Below are 23,654 nucleotides of genomic sequence, written 5' to 3'. Positions count from 1 at the left end.
TCCAGCTGCTCTGCAGAAGATCTAAAGAGGAGAATTCACATTCTACAGAGGAATTATTGAGTCTATCATCTGCACCTCTATCGCTGTCTGGTTTGGTTCTGCAACCCAACAGGACAGACACAGACTTCAGAGGATAATTAGGACTGCAGAAAAAACAATTACTATCCACCTGCCTTCAATCGAGGACCTGTATACTGCACCCTGAGTCAAAAAGAGGGTTGTGAAAATATTTACAGACCCCTTACATCCTGGACATAAACTGTTCCAACTCCTTTCCTCAAAACGACGCTATAGAGCACTGCACACCAGAACAACTAGACACAAGAACAGTTTTTTCCCTAATGCCATCACTCTGCTAAACAAATAATTCCCTCAACACTGTTCAACTATTACAAAGTCCGCACTACTATTACTGTTCATCTTCTCATCACTCTTTATCACCCATCCCCTCCAACTTGCGACTGTATGATTGTAACTTTGTCGCTTGTATCCTTACGATCTATATTGACTGTTTCCTAGTATGATTTGATTGCTTATTGTACCCTATGACTATTATTAAGTGTTGGACCTTATGATTCTTGACTCTTGACCAATGTATCTTTTCTTTTATGTACACCGAGAGCATCTGCACCAAGACAAATTCCTTGTGTCTCCAACCACACTTGGCCAATGAAGAATTCTGATCTGATTCTGATTCGTGTCAACTGCCTCGCAAACTATCTTGTCAAATCCTTGGAAGTTCTACTACCTTGAACGAGCCAGCCTCCAATTCTGCCTGTTGGTTTAAAATAGGCACTTCTTAGCTTCATCGCCCACCCTAGACCACCTGTCATGCCTGAACACAATGAATAGGATAGGCCAAAAGTTGGAGCCTCCACACTGAAACTGGGTTTTTAAAAGGATCTATCGATGATTGTCAGGAATGGCTTAAAGTTATCCAGCATTCACTGGCATTGAACGAACAAGCCCGTAATCAGTCTAACTTGGAACATATTGTAACACAATATTACCCTGTTGGATTTAATCAAGGGTGTTTGTTTCTTTGTTTTTATGTCTGGCTCATCTCACCTAATATATCAGTCCACTTAAAATACATTGTTTCAGGTCTCAAGAGGGAAAAGGGTTGGTTCACCACCGTTTTCACACGCGTTGAAATGAATGTGTAAGACACAGAAGAAGGTGGTGAGTGAAGATACGCAGGAGCCAAACTCTTAGTGCAGGATTACACTCTGTGAATCTGCCTTTCACATTTTAAACAACATCCCTTCATAGAAAAGGAATCCATCCAACAGATGGTTAAGAATTTGAAACGATACATAAAATGTATGCATATATATATTTTTTCAGCTAAGGGAGTTCAACAAGTCAGTTTGCATGAAATGCCACAAACCCGTTTATGGAGATTAGACCTCACTGGAGAAAGACAAATGGAGGAGAACATGACCATGACCCAGGATGCAAGGAGAAAGCACCAACGCAGGAGATCAGGGGAAGATCTTGATGTCAACTCGTAAAACATTCTTATGCCTGTTTTCGAGTTGCCATAAATAAGGAGGGAGGGAATCTGAAGGAGCGGTATGGCAGTTTAAAACCAGAAGTACATTCCACGCTTATCTTACAAAGTTTGTAGCTAGTCTACCGGATCTTCTGCCCACAAAAATCCTTCATTGAAGAACGTGATTGATGACACCCAGCCTGTGAACATGCACAATTGGAGAATCTGATTTATGATACGCCCAGGGCAGAAGGGGGGAGAGAAACAGGGTCACAGGGGACTGTAAATTACGTATTCCAGAGTTGGCGTCCTTTAGGTTAATGCTGATATGTTGCTCCTAATAAATCTTTTAAATTCTTTTGAAGCTTGGACCAAGGCTCATGATTTAATTAGGGCAATCTCCGGAACCCTGAGTCACCTGAGAGTTTTCTCTGAGTCTTGAAAAGGGCCACAAAGAAAAGCAGTGAAAGGAGAAGAAGATGGTAGGAAAGAGTCTAGGGGAATGAACACAGGAGAGGAAAAAAAAGGAGGATGAAGCAAAATATTGTGGTGGGTGTTTTTGAAGTTGCAAAGATCTTCTCTATGTCAGATCTTAAGGTCCTAATTAAGTCCTCCATTTAAAAGAAAGGCAGAAGACACATTAGAAGTTTACAGCTGAGAATGATAACTGTGAGCTAGATGAGCAAAAGTGAGCTAATTTTTATCCAGGTTTCCAGGTCAGAAGTTTGTAGCTAGTCTACCGGATCTTCTGCCCACAAAAAATCCTCAAAGAACCTTCTTTTTATCTTGCACAGCCAACCCATTCCATCTCACAAATCAGGTCTTTGTTGACCGATTCAACCAACAGCTATCTGGCTTCACAACAATTGTGACCACTGAGGCTAACATTCCAAACATTTCAGCAATGTTTGTTCTCCACCCATGGTGCACAGCTGGCATTACCCAGGAAGAAACAAAAACCTTGCTTTTTTTAGGGTGAGCTTCTGCAGGAATTTGCAATTTGCTGCAAGGAAGGACGCTCTGCAGCTTCTCAACAAGACTTTGTTGAATAAGATAACAAATAGCAAGCCATGTCTTCTCCAAGGCAGAGAAGCTTCGTGGTGTACCAACCAAACCACCGAAGGAGGACCAGGAAATGTGAAGGGATGTTCAGAGTGATCAGCTCCTTGTGTGTCCTCTACAAATGACAGTTCCAGGTTGGATTCCAAACATCCCTTCAGAATCTGAGTTAGAACTGTAGTTTGTAGGAGACACAAGGAGTTGATCATGCATGGTTCAATGTGGATCATCAGAAGATTATAGAATAATAGAGTTGAAAGGGACCTTGGAGGTCTTTTAGCCTAATCCCCTTTCTCAAGCAGGAAACCCTATAAAATTCTAGACAAATGGCTGTCTAGACTCTTCTCAAAAAACCTCCAGTGATGGAGCAGCCATGACTTCTAGAAGCAAGTTGTTCCACTGGTTAATTGTTCTCACTGTTAGGAAATTTCTCCTTAGTTCTAGCTTGATGGTGACCTATCGTTCGTGAGAAGAGGCCAAATGACCAGCTGTCACTCATGGCTCAGCACTGGAATGGAGGAATAGATTAAGTGACCTCAAAGGATCCATCCCCACTTCGTAATTTTGATATCGCTGAAGATAAAACAATTTCCCAGATCTATTCTTCAAGAGTGGTCGAAGGTCGCAGAACTAAAGTTAAGATATTCTGTGCTCGTTACTTCATTTTTCTCCTCGCTGCTTGTGGGCCTCTGATAAAAAGAAGTATATGTTAAGTATGGAAGCTCTACACTCACTCCTTAAAATTCTATTTATTTATTTTTTTGACTAAGTCTAGAAGATACAAAGATGGCCATGCTTGCAGTGTAGGCGACATGCCTCCAAAACAGAAAGGGCAAATAAATAAATAAAAACTGTTTAGGATCTTCAATAAAGAGACACTCGGGCAGAGCTAAAGCAGTTGAGACTTACTGAAAAGTTTTCTTTGCTTTGCTAAAGTAAAAGAGATTATTTCCAATTAGGTAGAAAGGACTTTTTGGCCCATTTAGCCCTCTCTCTCTCCAAAAATTGTTGTTGTTATTTTTTATTTTTTATTTCACTTGGCTCAAGAGTGGATGTTCAGTCTTGGGGAAAAAAAGAAAAGTTAGGAGAAACTGGATCCAAGCAGGTGAAACAGTGCCGGGGATACGTTCCCAAAGATTGCAGGGTTTGCAAAAAATAAAACCTTTACAAAACACAGACACGAATGCAAGAAGAAAAGGAAAAAGGAATCGTAGAAAAGGGGTTTGGGAGGGGAATCTGGTCAGGATTCATTTAAAGTAATAATCTGGGGGTTGGGACAGAGAGAACAAATAAATCTAGCAAGCATCTCAAAGCTTATGTTGGCTGCAGAGGTTTTGGAAATCCTGTGCTGTGAATAAATGGATTCTTTTTGCCTTGCCAAATTAAAAAAAAAGGGGCGGTCGGAATAGAGCAGCCCGTAGCCGGCTGGAGTTTGCGATGCTACAAAAACTGTGCACAAATGCCGACAAAATCCACTCACATGGTCCTTTAAATAGAGGGGTAAATATCTAAAGCTGGAACCTGACCAGGTTGATTTTGGAAATGACTTTTCAAAAGATTAAAAGAACTTCAAAACTCCAAAAAAGAAAAAAAAGAAAGAAATCATCCTTTGATGGGACAAGTCGTGTTATGGAGATCAAATAGAATGGAATGGAATGGAATACAATATGGAATGGAAGAATAGAATAGAATAGAATAGAATAGAATAGAATAGAATAGAATAGAATAGAATAGAATAGAAGAATTAGGAATAGGAATAGGAATAGGAATAGAATAGAATAGAATAGAATAGAATAGAATAGAATAGAATAGAATAGAATAGAATAGAATAGAACAGAAGAATTAGGAATAGGAATAAGAATAGAATAGAATAGAATATGGAATTGAAGAATAGAATAGAATAGAATAGAATAGAATAGAATAGAATAGAATAGAATGGAATGGAATGGAATGGAATGGAATGGAATGGAATGGAATGGAATGGAATGGAATGGAATGGAATAGAAGATGGAATGGAATAGAAGATGGAACGGAATAGAATATGGAATGGAAGAGTAGAGTAGAGTAGAGTAGAGTAGAGTAGAATAGAATAGAATAGAATAGAATAGAATAGAATAGAATAGAATAGCAGAGTTGAAAGGGACCTTGGAGGTCTTCTAGTCCAACCCCCTGCCTAAGCAGGAAAACCCTACACCTCTTCAGACAAAGGGTTATCCAACATCTTCTTAAAAACTTCCAGTGTTGGCGCATTCACAAGTTCTGGAGGCAAGTTGTTCCACTGATTAATTGTTCTAACTGTCAGGAAATTTCTCCTTAGTTCTAAGTTGCTTCTCTCCTTAGGCTAGTCATCATTTGCTCTCTTGCTTGTACTTACAGAAGCACGTCATTCAACCTTGATGATGTTCCTCTCACCCTTGTCAACAGACCATATCTCCCAGCACCCATTCAGGCTGGGCAGATGGGAATTGTGGGTCCAATCAGGCAAAGGAAGACAGGTTCTCTTTCCCCGGAGTAGACACCTAGTTGGGTTGGTTGGGTTCGTCCAGAAATCGACAAATACATAGCAGTGTGGCTAAGGCATGCGGTCAACATTTTTGATCTTAATTCATGTGAGAGTTGGGGGAGGGGGTTTGCCTCCAACTGTAGCCCTGGAAAAAAAAATCACATGGTAACTGGTCTAAACATATTTTCCCTTCCAAATTGCAGATTGGAGAAAGATAAATGAGTTTAGAAGAACGGAGGGACCACTGAACACAAAAACAAACACAGAATCAAGATCACGTGCCGTGTTAATACCAGGTTATAATGCCTTGGTAGGGCCACACTTGGAATATGGCTTCCAGTTTTGGTCGCCACAATGTAAAAAAGATGGTGAGACTTAGAAAGAGTGCAGAAAAGGGCAACAAAGAGGATTAGGGGACTGGAGGCTAAAACATATGAAGAACGGTTGCAGGAACTGGGTATGGCTAGTCTAATGAAAAGAAGGACTAGGGGAGACATGATAGCAGCCTTCCAATATCTCAGGGTGCTGCCCCAAAGAAGAGGGAGTCAAGCTATTCTCCAAAGCACCAAAGGCAGGACAAGAAGCAATGGGTGGAAACTAATCAAGGAGAGAAGCAACTTAGAACTAAGGAGAAATTTCCTGACAGTTAGAACAATTAATCAGTGGAACAACTTGCCTCCAGAAGTTATTAATTGCTCCAATACTGGAAGTTTTAAAAAAGAGGTTGGATAACCATTTGTCTGAAGTGGTGTAGGAGGGCCGTGATGGCAAACCTATGGCACGTATACCACAGGTGACATGCAGAGCCATTTGTGTGAGCACGCAAGCCCCAGGCAAACTTATCTCATTGCGCATGTGTGTGCCAGCTGATTTTCAGGACTCTTTTGGCCTGCCAGAGGCTTGAGGGAAGCTTTGCAGGCTGAAAAAAATAGGCCCATTTTGTCACTTCCTGTATTTCCGGAAATACTGGAAGTGACGAAACGGGCCCATTTTTCGGTCTGCAAAGCCTGCAGAGGCTTCCTTCAAGCCCCTGGTAGGCTGAAAAAAGGCCTCAAACAGGCCAAAAATCAGCTGGGAGGTGCAATGCAGGTAAGGAGGTGGGAGAAATTGCGTGCACATGCGCAGGGGGCCTGGCGGGGTGCACATTGCTTTCTGGGCGGGCATGCATAATTTTTGGCACAGGAGCCCAAAAAGGTTAGCCACCACTGGTGTAAGGTTTCCTGCCTAAGCAGGGGGTTGGACTAGAAGACCTCCAAGGTCCCTTCCAACTCCGTTATTCTGTTCTAAATGTTCTTCCCTTAAAACAAACATCTCTTTTCCACCTAATTATGTAGAGTACTGCATGGTCTAACAGCAAAGCCAGGATTTGGGGCTCTCTATTCCCAGTGGCCATCATCGTGGCACAAGGATGTCGGTCCATAGACCCCATCGACAGACACACTAAAGGTCTCTGAGCAAGACGGAGAGTAAGCAGAGGTTGGAGAGGGAGGGAAAACTTTGAGGAAATCAGAGAGATTTCAGCTCCACGTGGCAGTTGACCAAGTAGAGCTCAACCAATTAGATCAAGGACTGCATGATGTCTTATGTAAATGGGGAATTCCTCAACAGCCTGTTCTTTTGTAAAAGATTCCTTTCCCACCCTAAACATCTGAATTCTCCCTCTGGGGACACGTCAACATAACACAGGGTTTCCCAGAGCTGCAAGAATGGGTGTGACAGGCCTCCTTCCTGTGGACACACTGCCCTACTTGCGGCTACCTTCCAATCGCCACTTCCCCCCAGGCAGCTTTGCGCCTTGGATGCACTGGAAAAGAGCAGCATGGACGAGGAGTGGAATTGTCAAAATTGTCCATTTCCAGCATTCATCGTATCCCTTCCCGCCCCTGCTGAGCTGAGCTCCATGGAAGGCTTCCAAGCTCTGAGTCACGTCCAGCACATCTATTTTAATCCCCCTCCTTTTTTTTAAACATTGTTACATCATTCCAGGAGGCCTACTGAATGAATATATATCTGTCTGTCTATCTGTCTGTCTGTCTGTCTGTCTGTCCTGTCTGTCCATCCATCCATCTCTCCTATCTATCTATCTATCTATCTATCTATCTATCTATCTATCTATCTATCTATCTATCTATCTATCTATCTATCTAACCATTCAACTTATCTATCTATCTAAACTTGTCTATCTGTCTACCTATCTGTCTTTATCTATCTACTCAACTTGTCTGTTTCTATGTCTATATCTATCCATCTATCTATCCATCCACCTCTCCTTTCTTTCTAGCTATCTATCTAGCCATTCAACTTATCTATCTAAACTTATCTATTGTTCTGTCTACCTATTTCTGTCTGCCTGCCTGTCTATCCATTTAACTTATCTATCTACTCAACTTGTCTGTTTCTATGTCTCTATGTCTCTATGTCTCTCTCTATCTATCTATCTATCTATCTATCTATCTATCTATCTATCATCTTTCTATCCATCCATCCATCTATCCATCCATCTATCTATCTCTTGTTTCTTTCTAGCTAGCTATCTTCTTTCTAGCTAGCTACCTATCTAAACTTGTCTATCGGTCTATCTGTCTACCTATCTCTGTTTGTTTGCCTGTCTGTCTATCTATTTAACTTATCTATCTACTCAACTTGTCTGTTTCTATGTCTATATCTATCTATCTATCTATCTATCTATCTATCTATCTATCTATCCATCCATTCATCTTTCTTTCTATCTATCTATTTAGCCATTCAACTTATCTATCTAAACTTGTCTATCGGACTATCTATCTACCTGTCTCTATCTGCCTGTTTGTCTGTCTATCCATTCAACTTATCTATCTACTCAACTTGTCTGTTTCTACGTCTGTATCTATCTATTTATCATCTACAATATCAACCCATTCAACTTACCTACTCAACTTGTCGGTCTGCTTGTTTGTTTGTCTATCTATCTATATCTATGTATCATTTATCGATCGGTCGATCGATCTAATTTGTATTGTGTTATCTAATATGTATTCATCCAACATGCCTACGCATCCATCCATCCATCCATCCATCCAACTCCATCTGTCTGTCTGCCTCTGTCTACCTACCTACCTACCTACCTACTGTACCTATCACTTCATGGAAGGAGTTTGACATACCTCTTTGTTAAAGAATGGGACATGGAAGAGGCTCTGAGAGACCTGAAATTGGGGCAGGGCGCACCAAAGGCCCATGGGTTTCCCACTCTGGAAGAACACCAAATGCTCTCCTCTTAACACCAAGCTAGGAGATTGAAGACAGATTGGAAATTCTCACAATTTCTCAAAAAAGAAGAATCCTATGAACGGATACTCAATTCTTTTCAAGGGGCAAGCCAGTTCTTAATCCAGAGGCCAACCCCCTGAGGAAGTCCTCTCTGGCTAACATCAACCTAATCTGAGGTACCTGGTTGTAGTATAAGCCACACACCTCTTCACACATGAATGGTCAAAAACTCGGCAAAATTGATAATCAAAGAAGAAACACCACAATGGCAAAAAAAAACCAGCTTGTCACACTAGCCAACCAGAACATCCACTTCTCTCCTAACCTTTTTTCCCTCTGCTTTTATACTTATTCCTTAATTGAGACCAATCGGGGAAGAAATATGAGCTTCCCTCCCACCCTTCCAAGTTTATTTTCCACTACAGGCTTTCTGCTGTAATTATACCCATTAGCAAATGCACGCTAAGATTACGCGTGCTCAAAAATCCCTCTGAAATATCTGTTAACGGTTCTCTTTAATTGCACATTAGAGGTTTTTTTTCTTTAAGAAAAATAACACTGTAACACAAATGATTCAGAAATGGAAGGTTTGGTTTGGTTTGTTTGCAGAGAAAATCCCAACCGGAGTGAAAAATATTTGCCAAAAGAGAATCTCACCCTTCTCTCTAAGAGCGGGAGGGAGACTCCATTAAGAACAACATCAAAGTTAAGTGCTATATTGAAGAAAAAAAAGAGAAGGGAAATATGAGTATTTGGAGTGGAAGACTGTGAGAGTGAAACATCTGGAGAACATTGGGAATTCTGATACAATACAAGTTGCATCAAAATCCCCCACCAGATTTCTGCACTGAACAACTGTTGTTTTAGTTTAGCTCTTTTTTTTTTTTTGGATCGTCCACTTTCCTTTTCTCTATTTTGTTTTAACAATTACAAACCCAAAGTCTGTGATGTAAGCGGTAATTATCAGCTCTGGGAGTTGGAACCAAAGTCCTGCCTCCAAACTGGAGACCTTTTCAACTGATAAAACTTGATATTGGTAGTGCTCACTTATGATGGGAAAAGTTCAAAACAAGAAGAACAACATTGTATGGGTTTGGACTATCAAGTACAGCAGGAGTTGAGTGATTTTTCCAGCCATGATGGAGAAAACCCATCTGCCATTTTAGTCTAATGTTGCATTGACCTGCATTAAATCCTATTTTCTGTTTAACGCCGGCTCAGGCTTAATAGATAGCATGGCTGGCTGAGGAATTCTGGGAGTTGAAGTCCACAAGTCTCAAAGTTGCCATGTTTGGAGATCTCTACATGAGAGAGAGGCACAAGGAAAGCTTTGAAGAAGCAGGAGAAGAAGAACATTGACATTTCAAAGGTGGTTTTTTTTTCTTTTCAAGAGGCAACTGGACTTTCTTGTTTTTCTTCTTTTTTAGTTTCTGGGATGAGAAGCGAAACGTCTTCAAAGAGAAACAAGTCCAGTTGCCTCTTGAAAAAGCACCTTTGGGATAACCATGACTTGGATGATTGAGAATCTCCATAGACAAGAACATTCATGCATTTGAACTTTGAGAAGATCCAAAGATGCTTTTTCCAGAGACAACTGGACTTCCTTTGTTTTTCCTTGAAGACAGTTTTGCTTCTTGGATGAGCAGCAAAATATCTTCAAGAAAAAAACAAAGAAAGTCCAGTTACCTCTTGAAAAAGCACCTTTGGGACAACCATGACCTGGATGATGGAGAATCTCCATAGGCATTGGAGAAGACGTCTGAAAACACCAGATATCCAAGAAATGAAACCAACAACTCAACCCAGAGTTTTCGGTCAAAGCGGGAAGGATCAGGCTCAGATTGTCCTACTTCAGACATGTTAAAGACCTGGCTCTCTGGAGAAGATCCTGATGGTGGATAAGAGGGAAGGAAAGAGAAGTGGATGACCTCCAAAAAGGTGGACAGACTCAATGACAGTAGAGATGAGTACACCATTAGAAGACCTGAAGGACCAAGTTAAGGATAGGTCAGCATGGATAAAATCTATCTGTGTGGTCCTCACTCAACATTCCACAACATATCGTTGGCCCATCATCAACCAACCCAAAGAACTGCAACGTTCTCAAGAACTTCCAATATCTCCATCCCCATCACCCTTCTCTTGTTTAATTTGGAACAAGGTCTGCGTAATAGACAAGGAAAAACTTTACCGGCCTACCGATCTTGCCCTTCTTCCCAGGATCTCCGGGGATTCCCTAAAAAACAAAGAGAGGGAAAAACATGAAAAACTGGAGAAGGATTGGACAGCCAGAAAGGAGAAACCAGAACCTTAAAGAGAAAGGGGGAATCAAAACAAGGAACAACTGAGAAAGACGGTGGTCCAGAAGGTTAGCACGAGAGAGCAAAAGAAGATGGAGAAGGAATTCAATTCAGCCCTTAATTTTTTTTTTCCTTCTTGAGTCTCGGTAGGACACCCACCCGCCCATCCACAAGGTTTGTCCCCAGACAGTTCCAGGAATTGGAAACAATGCTTAGCTGGATGAATAATGAAGCTACTGATTTGGACCCAAGGGGGATCCAAGCCAAGAATGCTCGCTGGAGAACCTCACTTTATAGCTCTCATTTGGTTACACAAAAGTCTTAAATTAGCATCTCCTGAGCATTAGCACATTCCTCTCGTAATATATACACAGTCGCAGGCTGTGGGATCTAGGATCTGCCAATAGCACAGAGCAGAGGAACTGGCTCAGCAGTGCAGAGCTGGGACCACGGTCTCTCCAATGAAGCCTACAGAGATCCAAAGTCCAGTCTTATTTGGCCGGGAAACCTCCTTGATAATGATGAGTCTACGGCTAGTTATCTCTGCCTCGGGGGACTGTCTCGGGGATGGGAACTTTTTCAGACACATGGGGGCCTGGGCTGTAGGCCCTATTCCTTTAGGGGAAGGAAGGAAGGAAGTCTAAAAACACACATTTAGTTCTAAATGTCTTTATCAAAGCTCCCAACTGTACAGGAAGAACTCAATTAGTTGAGTTCCTGCTCTGGTTGGCTATCGGTAGACTTTCCCGGCCTCACTTTGACCCTCTGGCTGCTCATGGTTCAGCCATGACCTCATTGTTTACAGATTAGAATATAGAGAAAGCCAACGGAAATGAAATCGTTTGTTCTTCCACCGTGGCTTCATAAGAGGGCAAAACAGGAGTGGTGGAGGGGTTGCAGTCCTATAGGCATAAGCAGTTGTCAGTCTCAAGTTCAGAAACTCTCTAGAAGTCTTAGGATCTCTGATTCCATGGATCTTCTGGGGAAGGAAGGAAGGAAGGAAGGAAGGAAGGAAGGAAGGAAGGAAGGAAGGAAGGAAGGAAGGAAGGAAGGAAGGAAGGAGAGAGAGAGAAGGAGAGAATATGTAAAATATCTTAGGTGTGAATTAGGTAAGGAAGGAAGGAAGGGAAGGGAAGGGAAGGAAGGAAGGGAAGGGAAGGAAGGAAGGAAGGATGGATGGAAGGAAGGAAGGAAGGAAGGAAGGAAGGAAGGAAGGAAGGAAGGAAGGAAGGAAGGAAGGAAGAAGGAGAATATGTAAAATATCTTAGGTGTGAATTGGGTAAGGAAGGGAGGGAGGGAGGGAGGGAGGGAGGGAGGGAGGGAGGGAGGAAGGAAGGAAGGAAGAAGGAGAATATGTAAAATATCTTAGGTGTGAATTGGGTAAGAAAGGGAGGGGGAGGGAAGGAAGGAAAGAAGGAAGCAAGGAAGCAAGGAAAGAAGGAAGGAAGGAAGGAAGGAAGGAAGGAAGGAAGGAAGGAAGGAAGGAAGGAAGGAAGGAAGGAAGGAAGGAAGGAAGGAAGGAAGGAAGGAAGGAAGGAAGGAAGGAAGGAAGGAAGGAAGGAAGGAAGGAAGGAAGGAAGGAAGGAAGGGACTTAATACCCCAACCCCTACTGGAAAGCCTCAATGGATCACACTCAAGAGACTGCAAGGACTCAACCACTGTGAACACCACCATGGTATAGAACTAAGACTAGGTGGGACCAGAATCCAAGAGTCATCCTCTGCCCTGGAAGTTCACAAGATGAACTTAAGGCCCATCGCTTTCTCTCTCCCCTTCAACAACCTACACCTTCCGGGGTTGCTTTGAGGGAGGATGAGATTAGAAGAGGGAGCACAATTCTCGCCAACTTGAGCTCTTGAGCGAAAGGCAAGGCGCCAAGCTTGAAGATGTACCTAGAGTTGGGTTGGCCACCTCTAACAGCAAGACAAGGGTGGGGAAGGAAAAGGGAGCTTTGCGGTCAAGTTCCATTGCTCTCTGCAACAAAGGGGGATGCCCCAGAACCCACAATGATAAAACAAGACTGGCCAGTACTTACTCTTTCCCCATCAGCCCCTGGCGTTCCCAATAGTCCCGGTGGACCAATGTACCCCTGTGGGAAGCAGGAAAAGAAAAAACAAAGAGCATTTTGTCTCCTCAGAAGGTGGAAGGTCGGAGCAGGTCATTGTCCAGCGCTGGGTCGAGTCGACCTTGACGAAAGAAACCTTGGGGCAAGTGTATATGCCCATGGACTGCATGGTGATATTTTCCACGATGTAGTCCAAGGGCACATACCCTCACACCAGGGACCAGTGTGCTTGGCAAGGAGGAAGAGGATCAGCAGGTAAACAGGCAGATAATAGCAATAACACTTTTAAGGCTTATACACCGCTTCACCATGCTTTGCAGACCTCTCTGAACGGCTGACAAGAGTTGGCACATCGCCCCCAATAATCTGGCTCCTCCTTTTACTGACCTCGGAAGGATGGAAGGCTGAGTCAACCTTGTGTCCCCCGTCAGGATTGAACTCCAGGCTGCAGGCAGAGTTAGCCTGCAATGCTGCACTCTAACCACTGTGCCACCATGGCTCTTTTAAAGGTAATTCTCATTTGTTCTTCTAAATAAATATATGATCTGCTTGGCAAGATACTGCTGTGCTCCAAGATCTCACAAGCACTTAGACTTATATAGGTAAAGGTTCCCCTCACACAACCGTGTAGTCGTTTCTGGCTCTAGGGGGCAGTGCTTGTCTCTGTTACAAAGCCAAAGAGCCAGTGCCATCCGAAGACGTCTCCGTGGTCATGTGGCCGGCATGGCTAAATGCCGAAGGCACACGGAACGCTGTTACCTTCCCACCAAAGGGGTTCCTATTTTTCTACTTGCACTTGCTTTCGAACTGCTAGGTTGGCAGAAGCTAGGATGAGTAACGGGAGCTCACTCCATGATGCAGCGCTGGGGATTCATACCGCCGAACTGCCGGCCTATCTGATCGACAAGCTCATCATCCTAGCCACTGAGCCACTGCATCCCCTTGACTTATATACCACTTCACAAATGCTTTATAGTCCTCTCTAAGCAGCTTACAAATGTCAGCCTATTGCCCCCCCCCCCAATATTCAGGGTCCTCATTTTAGCGACCTTGGAAGGATGGAAGGCTGAGTCAACTTTGAGGCTGTCAAGATCAAACGCCAGGCTGTGGGCATAGTTGGCCTGCAATTCATTGCATTGTAGCCACTTGCCACCACGCTCTTATGGCATGGGTCCTCACCTGGCACAGAGGGGCAAGCAGACGCATCATGGAACTTGGTCCAGTTTGTTAAACGAAAACAAAAAAAACACACAGTTTCCTACCAGTAATAGCGTCATAACCTCAGCAGTTAGAGAAGATCTAAGGAACCACGAAGGACTTAAAAAGCTTGAACGAGTCCACAATCAATCCCTAATCCAGAGGTGAGGAACAATGGACTCTGTATGATTCGTGGACTTCAATTCCCAGAATTCCTGAGCCAGCATGGTTACACAAATCATAAAAGGACCATCGTTCCCTGCCCTTGTTCTAATCAATCAATCTGGCTTGGTTCTACAGGTTAAGCCTCTATGAGCCTCTTTCTCTCTCTCTTTCCTTCCCTCCCTCCCTCTTCCCCCCTCTCTCTGTTGTGTGTGTGTGCGTGCGTGCATGTGCAGATGTACAGGAGTCAACCAGCTGAGGGTAGGGTCAAATGCACCATTAGTTTGGAGACCCTACACCTCCAATTTGCCTTGACTGCTAATAGTTCAGATTCTTGCAAGCAGGTAGCATAAAATAAACTATCCTGATGCCTGACTTCTTGCACCTGACTCTGTGTGTGTGTGTGTGTGTGTGTGTGTATCTGTTCCTCCAACGTAGTTGTCTTTTTCATTCCCCACACACCCCTCTTATTCCCAGCGCTTTGATCTCCTTCACCTTCTCCACCCCAGTTAGAAAAAGAAAGAACACCAAAAAGAAAAAGAAAAAACCGAGTATGCCAAACTCACTTTCCACCAACACTGAATTACAGGTATTGCTTGACTTACAACTGTTCATTTAGTGACCGTTACAACGGCCCTGGAAAAAAAGTGACTTAGCTTATGACCATTTTTCACACTTAAATGATCCTTGTAGCATCCCCATGATCACATGATCAAAATTCAGAGGCTTGGCAACGGACTCATACTTATGACGGACGCAGTGTCCAGGAGAGTGGGTAACATGGTCCACCTTAGTGACCTTCAAAAGCCAGGTTCACTTCACAACTGCTTTGAGTCACCTTAAAACGATTGCAATGTTTCCCTCAACAACAGGGGCAAGAAAGTCATTTAACAAAGGTCTCACTTAATAACAAAAAAATTGGCAGGGGCTGAGTTGGGGGTCATAAGGTGAGGACTGCTGGCAAATGACATGTTCTGGCCCTTCTCCTCTGAGATCCTAGCGACTTTTGTAAAGTAACCACCATTTCTTTCATTCCCTGTGGAATGGAAGTGCAACCTTTTGCAGCGAGAAGTTTTCCTAATGGGGCATCAAGAGAGGTCAGAATTCGTTACAGCTTCTGCAAGCCATTAACAAGCTGACTCACTTGTACCCCCAGTTCCACCCCATCCTCTTTTCCTCTTTTCCACACATTATATGAAAACGCTGCCAGGTTTAAAGTTTTTTCTTTTCTTTTTTTGTTTATTGCTCACAAGTTTCCTGGCACGAAAAAAGCAGCTGGTAGCGTTTTTTTAGTGCTCGGAGGAGTAAAAACACATGACAAGAGAGAGGAGGCGGATTTGCTGGCCTGGAATGTTGTTGTGATTTATGACCAAAGATGAGACAAGGAAAGAGGAATAAGACAAGGTAATAATAATGCCATTTGACTCCTTTTGGGCAAAAAGCAGGGAGGAAATAAAGAGAGGAGAGGAGGAGGAGGAGGAGGAGGAGGAGGAGGAGGAGGAGGAGGAGGAGGAGGAGGAGGAGGAGGAGGAGGAGGAGAAGAAGAAGAAGAAGAAGAAGAAGAAGAAGAAGAAGAAGAAGAAGAAGAAGAAGAAGAAGAAGAAGAAGAAGAAGAAGAAGAAGAAGAAGAAGAAGAAGAAGAGGAGAGGAGGAGGAGGAGGAGGAGGAGGAGGAGGAGGAGGAGGAGGAGGAGGAGGAGGAGGAGGAGGAAGGAGGAGGAAGGAGGAGGAAGGAGGAGGAAGGAGGAAGAGGAAGGAGGAGGAGGAGGGATCTCACAGAGGGGAAAGGAGGTTTCAGCATCTGAGTTAGAGAAGAAAACCTGAACAAAATCTCCAAGAATTTCCTCTTTTCAATCTCCAAAACTGAGGTGTTTTTCAAATGAGGCAAGCATCAAAGTATGGAGTAACACTGACGCTACTGTTTTGGAGTATGGAGATAGTCAGAGCACGGAGTAACATGGATGCTACTGGCTTGGAGCGTGGAGATAGTCAGAGCATGGAGGAACACTGATGGTAGAGGGTAGTGGAAACACTAAACAGAGTCAGAGAAAAACTTGGAAGAGCTAAAAAAAACAACAGAAAAAAACCCCCAGAAATCAGGTGTGAGTATTCCATATGCCACTTCATGCTTCGAATTGCATTCCCCCCCCCCCTCTGTTTCTAGGTGGCTGGGCACTTGCTCCTTGGCTTAAGATCAAAATGCACCTGATTTTCAAAAAAGCATGCACACCCAAAAGTTGCTGCTTTTTATTTATTTATTTTTTAAAAAGCAGATTTAGCACAAGGGGAAGTTCAAGGAGAAACGTCACAAGAGAAGTCCAGTGTTCTCACAAATGTCCCAGGATAATGTTGCAGGTTCCAATCGGAGTCAGTCCCCAAGGACCAAAGGTTTATTCATCCAAGCTTTTGGGCTCGTGTTGGAACCCATCACCAAGATATTCAGATATTCCGAAAAGAGAGAAGTTCCCAGGGATGGATGGGTTCCAGCACGAACCCAACATTTGGAAAAATAAAAACCTTTGATCTTGGGGACCGACTCAGATCGGGTCCTCCAATATTCTCAGCTCGTCCTCAGCCCTGAGACCAGAGTTGGTTGGTACAAGAATCAAACTGAGGTCTGGAGAAAGGGGTTACTAGGGGTGAAGAAGAACCCAAGCCCCTGTTGTTCTGACTTTTTTTCTCAGTTCTGATCTCTTGTCCATTAAATAGAGCAGAAGAAGCAGCTGTTCGAATAGCTTCAACCTCAACCTACAAACGTCAGACCCAGAGATGGTATTCAGCCGGTTCGGACCGGTTCTGGCGTACCGGTAGTGGAAAATTTGAGTAGTTTGGAGAATTGGCCAATACCACCTCTGGCTAAAAAACAGCTCAGCTCACCCGTGCTGACACCGACGGCAGTGTTTGAGTGCTGCGTGCATGCACGAAGCGCACTCTCGTAGAACCCAGTAGGAAAAGATTTGGAATCCCACCACGGGTCAGACCCAACCTGGCTGTGGAAAGACCTTCTCGCCGACTTACCTGGCTCCCTTTCGGGCCAGGCTTCCCTATCGGTCCAGGTAATCCCTAAAACAGAGGGAAGAGAGAAACAAACAAAAAAAGGCGGATTAATTTGGAGAGGTTCCATCTCAGAGCTTCTCTGCGAAGAGTAGCAAGGCCAGAGAGAAGGGAACACAACTGCTGGGAAATTGGGAAGGTGCCAAGGAAAAACCAGAAAAGAATTTCGAAAGTCGGGGAGAAAGACAAACAACAACAATAACAATAACAAAACAATAATAGACATCTTCTAGCTAATGGTTGGAGCGAGATGACTGCATACATGCATACATACATACATACATACATTTGTTTTCTTAAGTTTTCCTGGGTATTTATATGTATGGTATTCAGCTTTGTTCAGGTATTTTCCCACGTCATTATAGTTGTGCTTTTAAAGTTGTAGCAACATTTCTCATCTGCCATCATCAGGCTTCTGTATTGGGTTCGTCTGTGAGTCAGGCTTTCACAGCCGTTTCTGTTTTAAATTTGGGGCTAGCCTACTGCTGTGCCAGAATGTTTTTTTCTTCATCCTGATTGGTTGGGAGTCTTGGTCTGTGTTTATTGGTCTTGGAGTTTGCTGTGTTCTGCTTGATTGGTGTTTCTAATATCTTTTGTCTGTTTTGTAGCGGTTTTTTGTCTTGATTGGCTGGCAACATAGTTTTTTGTGTATTGGGGGCTTTTAGCGCAGCTTGGCTTCAGGTGAATGGCCGCACTAAAAGCCCCCAATACACAAAACACAGTGTTGCCAGCCAATCAAGACAAAAAACCGCTACAAAACAGACAAAAGATATTAGAAACACCAATCAAGCAGAACACAGCAAACTCCAAGACCAATAAACACAGACCAAGACTCCCAACCAATCAGGATGAAGAAAAAACCATTCTGGCACAGCAGTAGGCTAGCCCCAAATTTAAAACAGAAACGGCTGTGAAAGCCTGACTCACAGACGAACACTATACAGAAGCCTGATGATGGCAGATGAGATTCTGCCGAAACGTCGCTACAACTTTAAAAGCACAACTATAATGACGTGGGAAAATATCCGAACAAAGCTGAATACCATACATATATATATTAAGAAAACATACACACACACACACACACACACACACACACACACACACACTGTGTGTGTGTGTGTGTGTGTGTGTTTTCAGAGGAATTTGTTCCAATGGTAATTCAAAACAGGTACCCTGTGCCCAGACAAATTCAAAATGGGCAGCCCCATTGCCAGGATCAAATAGGTAGAATAGAATAACAGAGATGGAAGGGACCTTGGAGGTCTTCTAGTCCAACCCTCGGCCTAGGCAGGAAACCCCTACACCACTTCAGACAGATGGTTATCCAATCTCTTCTTAAAAACTTCCAGGGTTGGAGCATTTACAACTTCTGGAGGCAAGGAGTTCCACTGGTGAATTGTTCTCACTGTAGGAAATTTCTCTTTAGTTCTAAGTTGCTTCTCTCCTTAGGCTATTGATCATTTTCTCTCTTGCCTGTACATGCAGAAACACACCATTCAACCTTTGGCCAACACGAGGCAGGTCTGTCAATGGCCTTTACTGGAAGCTGAACGTTGGATGAGACATTCCCTGTTTGGCAGAGGTTGGAAGCCCAAACATCTGGATCTAGAACAGGAAGGCAGGAGCTAAGCCTTGCCGTCTCCATAGGGTAAGGCTGGGGGGTTGGTGGTACAAAGCTACCATGCCAACTCCTATTATCCCACCGGGTCCGCCCAAACAGCTTCCAGTTGGCTCTGTCCCCGACTTGGAAGAGTCGTGAAGAATGACATCCAACCTGCTCACCAATCCCTGGCTGAGCAAATGTCAGAAGTATCTGGCTTGCCGTTCTGGGAGAGACAGGGACGGCTCTAGAAAGGTTATTTATTTCTTTTTTCCCTTGTGTTTTTCATTAATAGATTGATCACCACGTTTCATTGTCCTAACTAATAGGGGAAAACGAAGCACTGAGAAAGCAAGAAAGAAACTGCTCCTTGGGCCAACCTCAACTAACCACACACACCCCCCAAAAAAAGAATAGGGTCTTTCTGCAACAATGACAAACGAACAGGTTGGAGTCATTTTTCAAGATTGAAATCTTGGTTCTTTTCTTTTTAATCTAAGGCCGGATGTCAACCTCCTTCTTTTCCAGGCAGAAAATTCAATTGAGTGTTTTGGCCCCCTGTGGAATTATCTGTCCCTTTTTGGTTTGGGGGAAAAAAAAGTGGCAGGAGGTTTCTGTAGCTGCCTGCGCATTCCCGAATGTTGATTTGACATTGTCTGGTGAAATGAGGCTTACTCGCAGACAGACACGCAAGCCCAAACCTTTTTCCGTTCAGGCTGAGAAAAAGGCATCGAGCGGGGCTGGCCCTACATTGAAAGAAGTTGGCAGAAATTGTTCTTCTCACATGGATAGGTTTGGAGGGGGTCCTTGGTGGTGGTGGTGGGGTCTCTGAGCTTGGTTGTTTTCTTGCAGACCTTTCATGACCCAACCAGGGAACATCATCAGGGCTAGAAGGGAGTGGTCTTTGTGGAGAGGAGGAGGAGGAGGAATGGACCATGGAGTCCTTGCTAGTCTTTGAACTTGATGGTCTTCTTGAGGACATTTCATGGCCCAACTAGGGAACATCATCAGTGCCAAGATGCTACTAGCACTGAATCCCCAGCGCTGATGATGTTCCCTAGTTGGGTCATGAACAGGGGTGGGATTCAAAATGTTTAACAACCGGTTCTGTGGGCGTGGCTTAGGTGGTGGGCGTGGCTTGGTGGTCATGTGACTGGGTGGACATGGCTTGGTGGTCATGTTATTGGCTGGGCGTGGCCAACTCAACATCACTCACATCAAGGCACGCATCTCCTTGCCTGGCCTCTCATGACTGTGGGGATGCTGCAACAGTCGTTAAGTGTGAAAAATGGTCATAAGTCACTTTTTTCAGTGCCATTGTAACTTTGAATGGTCACTCCACGCAAGCAAAGTACCAGCAAAGGAAGGGAAAAAAACTCCAGAGACGTTCCTGAGACAGGAAGTCTAGTCCTGCCAAGAATGTAATAAGGGTTAATGGAGAGGCAGTTTCTGTAAGCAACCCCAGAATGTTTCCTTCCTGCTTTCCTTACAGGATTAGGCCAGTAATGTCTTCTAACAACCAGTTCTCTGAACTGCTTAGAATGTTAACAACCGGTTCTAGCAAATAGGTGCGAACTGGTAAAATCCCACCCCTGGTCATGAAACGTTTGCAAATCAACAACCAAACTTAGAGACCACCAAGGACGTCTGAGCTGCAAATATTCTCTTCTATTGATTCACCAGTTTGCCCACAATGCATTAATCCAAAGTGTCCTCTGGAGCCCCCAAGACATTCAAAACCTTGTAAAAAGAAAGAAAGATCAGACCATGCCTCCCATATTCAGGGGTTTGCTGTGAGGCAGGACCTCACCTGATCAAATCAACTGGTGTTATCAAATAGGGCTATCACCCCGTTTCCAGAAGGGCAGGAGCAGGAAGAAGCTGAGGGTTGGAAGGCCTTCACCCTGACATGCTAGCTTTCCCCATGAAGAGAAGAATGGAGGAGGCAACAGCTCCGTCTCCCAAACCCCTCCTGGTAGGATCCGAAATCACCTACCAGGATTTTCCCCCACTCACCCACCCTGTGCTGCGTTCAGCACAATAAAAGATTTACTGCACCTGCCTGCCAGGATAACCTTTGGCTCCTGGGTTTCCTTGAGCACCTCGGCTGCCCTGTCCAAAAGGAAAAGGTGAAAGGTGGTTAGTGGAAAAAAGAGAAGAGGGAGAAAATTAAGTTCAATTCATACATCCAACGGCCTTGACCAAACAACTGGAACGCGGGAGAAAAATGAGCTGAAGCAGAGGTGGGTATTCAGCCGGTTCGGACCAGTTTCAGAGAACCAGTAGCAGAAAATTTGAGTAGTTTGGAGAACCAGCAAATACCACTTCTGACTAGCCCCGTCCCCATCTATTCGCTGCCTCCCATTGAGTCCCACCTGATCAGAGTCCCAGCTGAACGGCTGGGTCTCCTTTGGTTGCCCTGCACAGGAGAACGGAGCTGGAAAGCAGGTTAGTGGGGTGGGGAGGGAAGGGGGATTTTGCAAGATCCTTCCTCTGCCATGCCCACCAAGCCATGCCCACCAAGTCATGCCATGCCCACCAAGCCACGTCCACAGAACCGGTAGTTAAAAAACTTTGACTACCACCACTGCCCCAGAATCCCCTAAGCAGTTAGCACTGGGAATGGAGGTTGCATGACTCAAATTAAATCGCCCAATGATGAGGCTAGGAGAAACCAGAAGGACCCAAGCCCCCAGCCCAAGGCATGCTGGGTAACATGGAGGGGGGGCTAGCCTTCTAATCCCTCCTTAAACATCTTTCCTGTCCCCCTCCTCCAAAAAATCAAAGGGGGATCTTGAGCAAGGGCAGCTCGGAAAACAATTGGCTCAATGCTTGTAAGGTTTGCAGTAGGAACCCAAGGGGAGAAGGGGTCTCTGCAGAGGTGGGTATTCAGCCGGTTCTGACCGGTTCTCAAGAGCCGGTAGCGGAAATCTTGAGTCGCTCAGAGAACCGTGCCAATACACCTCTGACTGGCCCCCGCCAACCCCATCTCTCCTCTGCCTCCCAGTTGATCGGCTGGGTTTCCTTTGGTTGCCCTGCACAGGAGAACGGAGCTGGAAAGCAGGTTAGCCGGGTGGGGAGGGAATGGGGATTTCGCAGTATATCCTTCCCCTGCCACGCCCACCAAGCCACGCCCACATTTGAATCCCCACCACTGACCTGAAGGTTCAGTGGAGAGCATGGGATATTTTTAAACAAAAACATTTATCCATTCAGAACTTCTGGTCAACCACGAGAGGAGCAACCCACCCTAAATGCATGAAGATCTCAAAATCAGGACAAACACTCACCGGCTCTCCAGGGTGGCCTGTTGGACCGAGATAGCCTTTCTGTCCCTGTTTGAAAGAATAAACATGGAAATATAAGTCTGTAGAGATTCTCACTCATCCAGGTCACAGTCGTCCCAAAGGTGGGTTGTTGTTTTTTTTCAGGAGGCCACTGGGCTTTGTTTTTTTCCTTTTGAAGACGTTTCACTTCTCATCCAAGAAGCTCCTTCAGCTCTGACTGGATGGTGGTGGGGAATGGAAGGATTTATCCTCCTTGCAGACAGCTGGTCATTTGCACTCTTTTAGAGGGTCATTGAGGCCTCTTGGAGGTTTGCATCCTTTTAGAGGCTCGGTGAGGCCACTTGGAGGTATATCTGTGTCCTCAAGGTCACCTGAGTGGTGCTCCTGGTTCCTGTAGTCTGCAATTTTTTCCCCCCTCTGGAAATCCCTTTCTAACTCCCGCACCATTCCAAAGGGCATCCATCCCAAATTGTATAGCTAAAAGTCTGTAGAGATTGTCAGTCCTCCAGGTCATGGTTGTCTCAAAGGTGCTTTTTCAGGCGGCAACTACAGGAACCAGGAGCATTACTCAGGTGACCCTGGAGACACAGATAAACCTCCAGGTGGCCTCAACGACCCTCTAAAAGGAAGCAAATGACCAGCTGTCTGCAAGGAGGATAAATCCTTCCATTCCCCACCATCCAGTCAGAGCTGAAGAAGCTTCTTGGAATAAGAAGCGAAACGTCTCCAAAAGGAAAACAAACAAGGAAGTCCAGTGGCCTCCTGAAAAGAAAAAGAAAAAAAGCACCTTTGGGACATGGACATATAAGTATTTAGTTGTTTAGGGAAAAGTTTGTCTTCCAAACGCAAAAAGGTAGATGCCCACATATGATCCAACTTGGTGAAACCATCAAGCACGAGCATCATGGCTTGCTTAGATCCACCTTGTGTTGAGCGAGGAGGTGGGAAGGAGAAGTTTCAGACCATTCTTGGATGAAATGGAGATACCCCATGCCAAACTATGTGAATGTTTTTGCCAGTGTCTGCTACTAAAAAAGAAAAAAATTGCCACCCAATACGTGAAGTCTCCTGATGTGCCAAATTCCTTATTTACGCATGGAATCTGGGCCAGCTCTCGGTCATAATAGATCATCCTGGAGTTGGATGGGCCAGTGGTCTAATTCATCATGTGGCTTCTTAACATTGCTTAGGAGAGAAACACAGTACAGCTGGTTGAAGGTCTGTAGAGTTTGCTAACTTCGCCCCCATGTTTCCAGAGCCCAGCTCCATCTTAAAAGAAGATTCAGTATTCAGTCTATGAACGTAAGATTCAGCAGTGTTCCAGAATCTGAGAGGCTGCCGCAAAGAATAACAGAATAACAGACAAGTTGGAAGGGACCTTGTAGGTCATGTATTTCAAACCCTAGCGCAAGCAGGAGACCTACACCATTTCTGACAGATGGCAGTCTAGACTCTTCTTGAAAGTCTCAAGTAATGAAGCTCCCACAACTTCCGAAGGCAACTTCTGTTCCATGGATTGATTGTTCTCCCTGTCAGAAAATTCCTCCTTATTTCTAGGTTGAATCTCTCCTTGTTCAGTTTCCATCCATTATTCCATGTCTGGCCTTCAGGTGCTTTGGAAAATAGCTTGACCCTCCCTCCTCTCTGTGGCAGCCCCTCAAATATTGGAAGATGCTATCC

General features: G+C 44.4%; 1 protein-coding gene across 1 annotated transcript in view; it reads right to left on the bottom strand.

Annotated features, from left to right (window-relative positions):
* Positions 1–23,654, bottom strand: part of COL27A1 (collagen type XXVII alpha 1 chain) — a 151,035-nt gene that overhangs the window by 93,088 nt on the left and 34,293 nt on the right. The window contains exons 8-12 of the mRNA XM_087944256.1: positions 21,978–22,022; positions 20,746–20,799; positions 17,049–17,093; positions 12,643–12,696; positions 10,498–10,542 (exon numbers count right to left, since the gene is read on the bottom strand). Coding sequence (XP_087800382.1) covers positions 10,498–10,542; positions 12,643–12,696; positions 17,049–17,093; positions 20,746–20,799; positions 21,978–22,022 — 243 coding nt within the window. The remainder of the gene's footprint in view (positions 1–10,497; positions 10,543–12,642; positions 12,697–17,048; positions 17,094–20,745; positions 20,800–21,977; positions 22,023–23,654) is intronic.

The sequence above is a fragment of the Notechis scutatus genome, chromosome 15 (assembly GCF_049901735.1).
Source record: "Notechis scutatus isolate UNSWTSFEM ecotype Mainland chromosome 15, rNotScu1.2, whole genome shotgun sequence".
NCBI classification, from domain to species: Eukaryota; Metazoa; Chordata; class Lepidosauria; order Squamata; family Elapidae; genus Notechis; species Notechis scutatus.
Note: the sequence above shows the minus strand (reverse complement) of the source record. Positions and strands in the feature narration are given on the sequence as shown.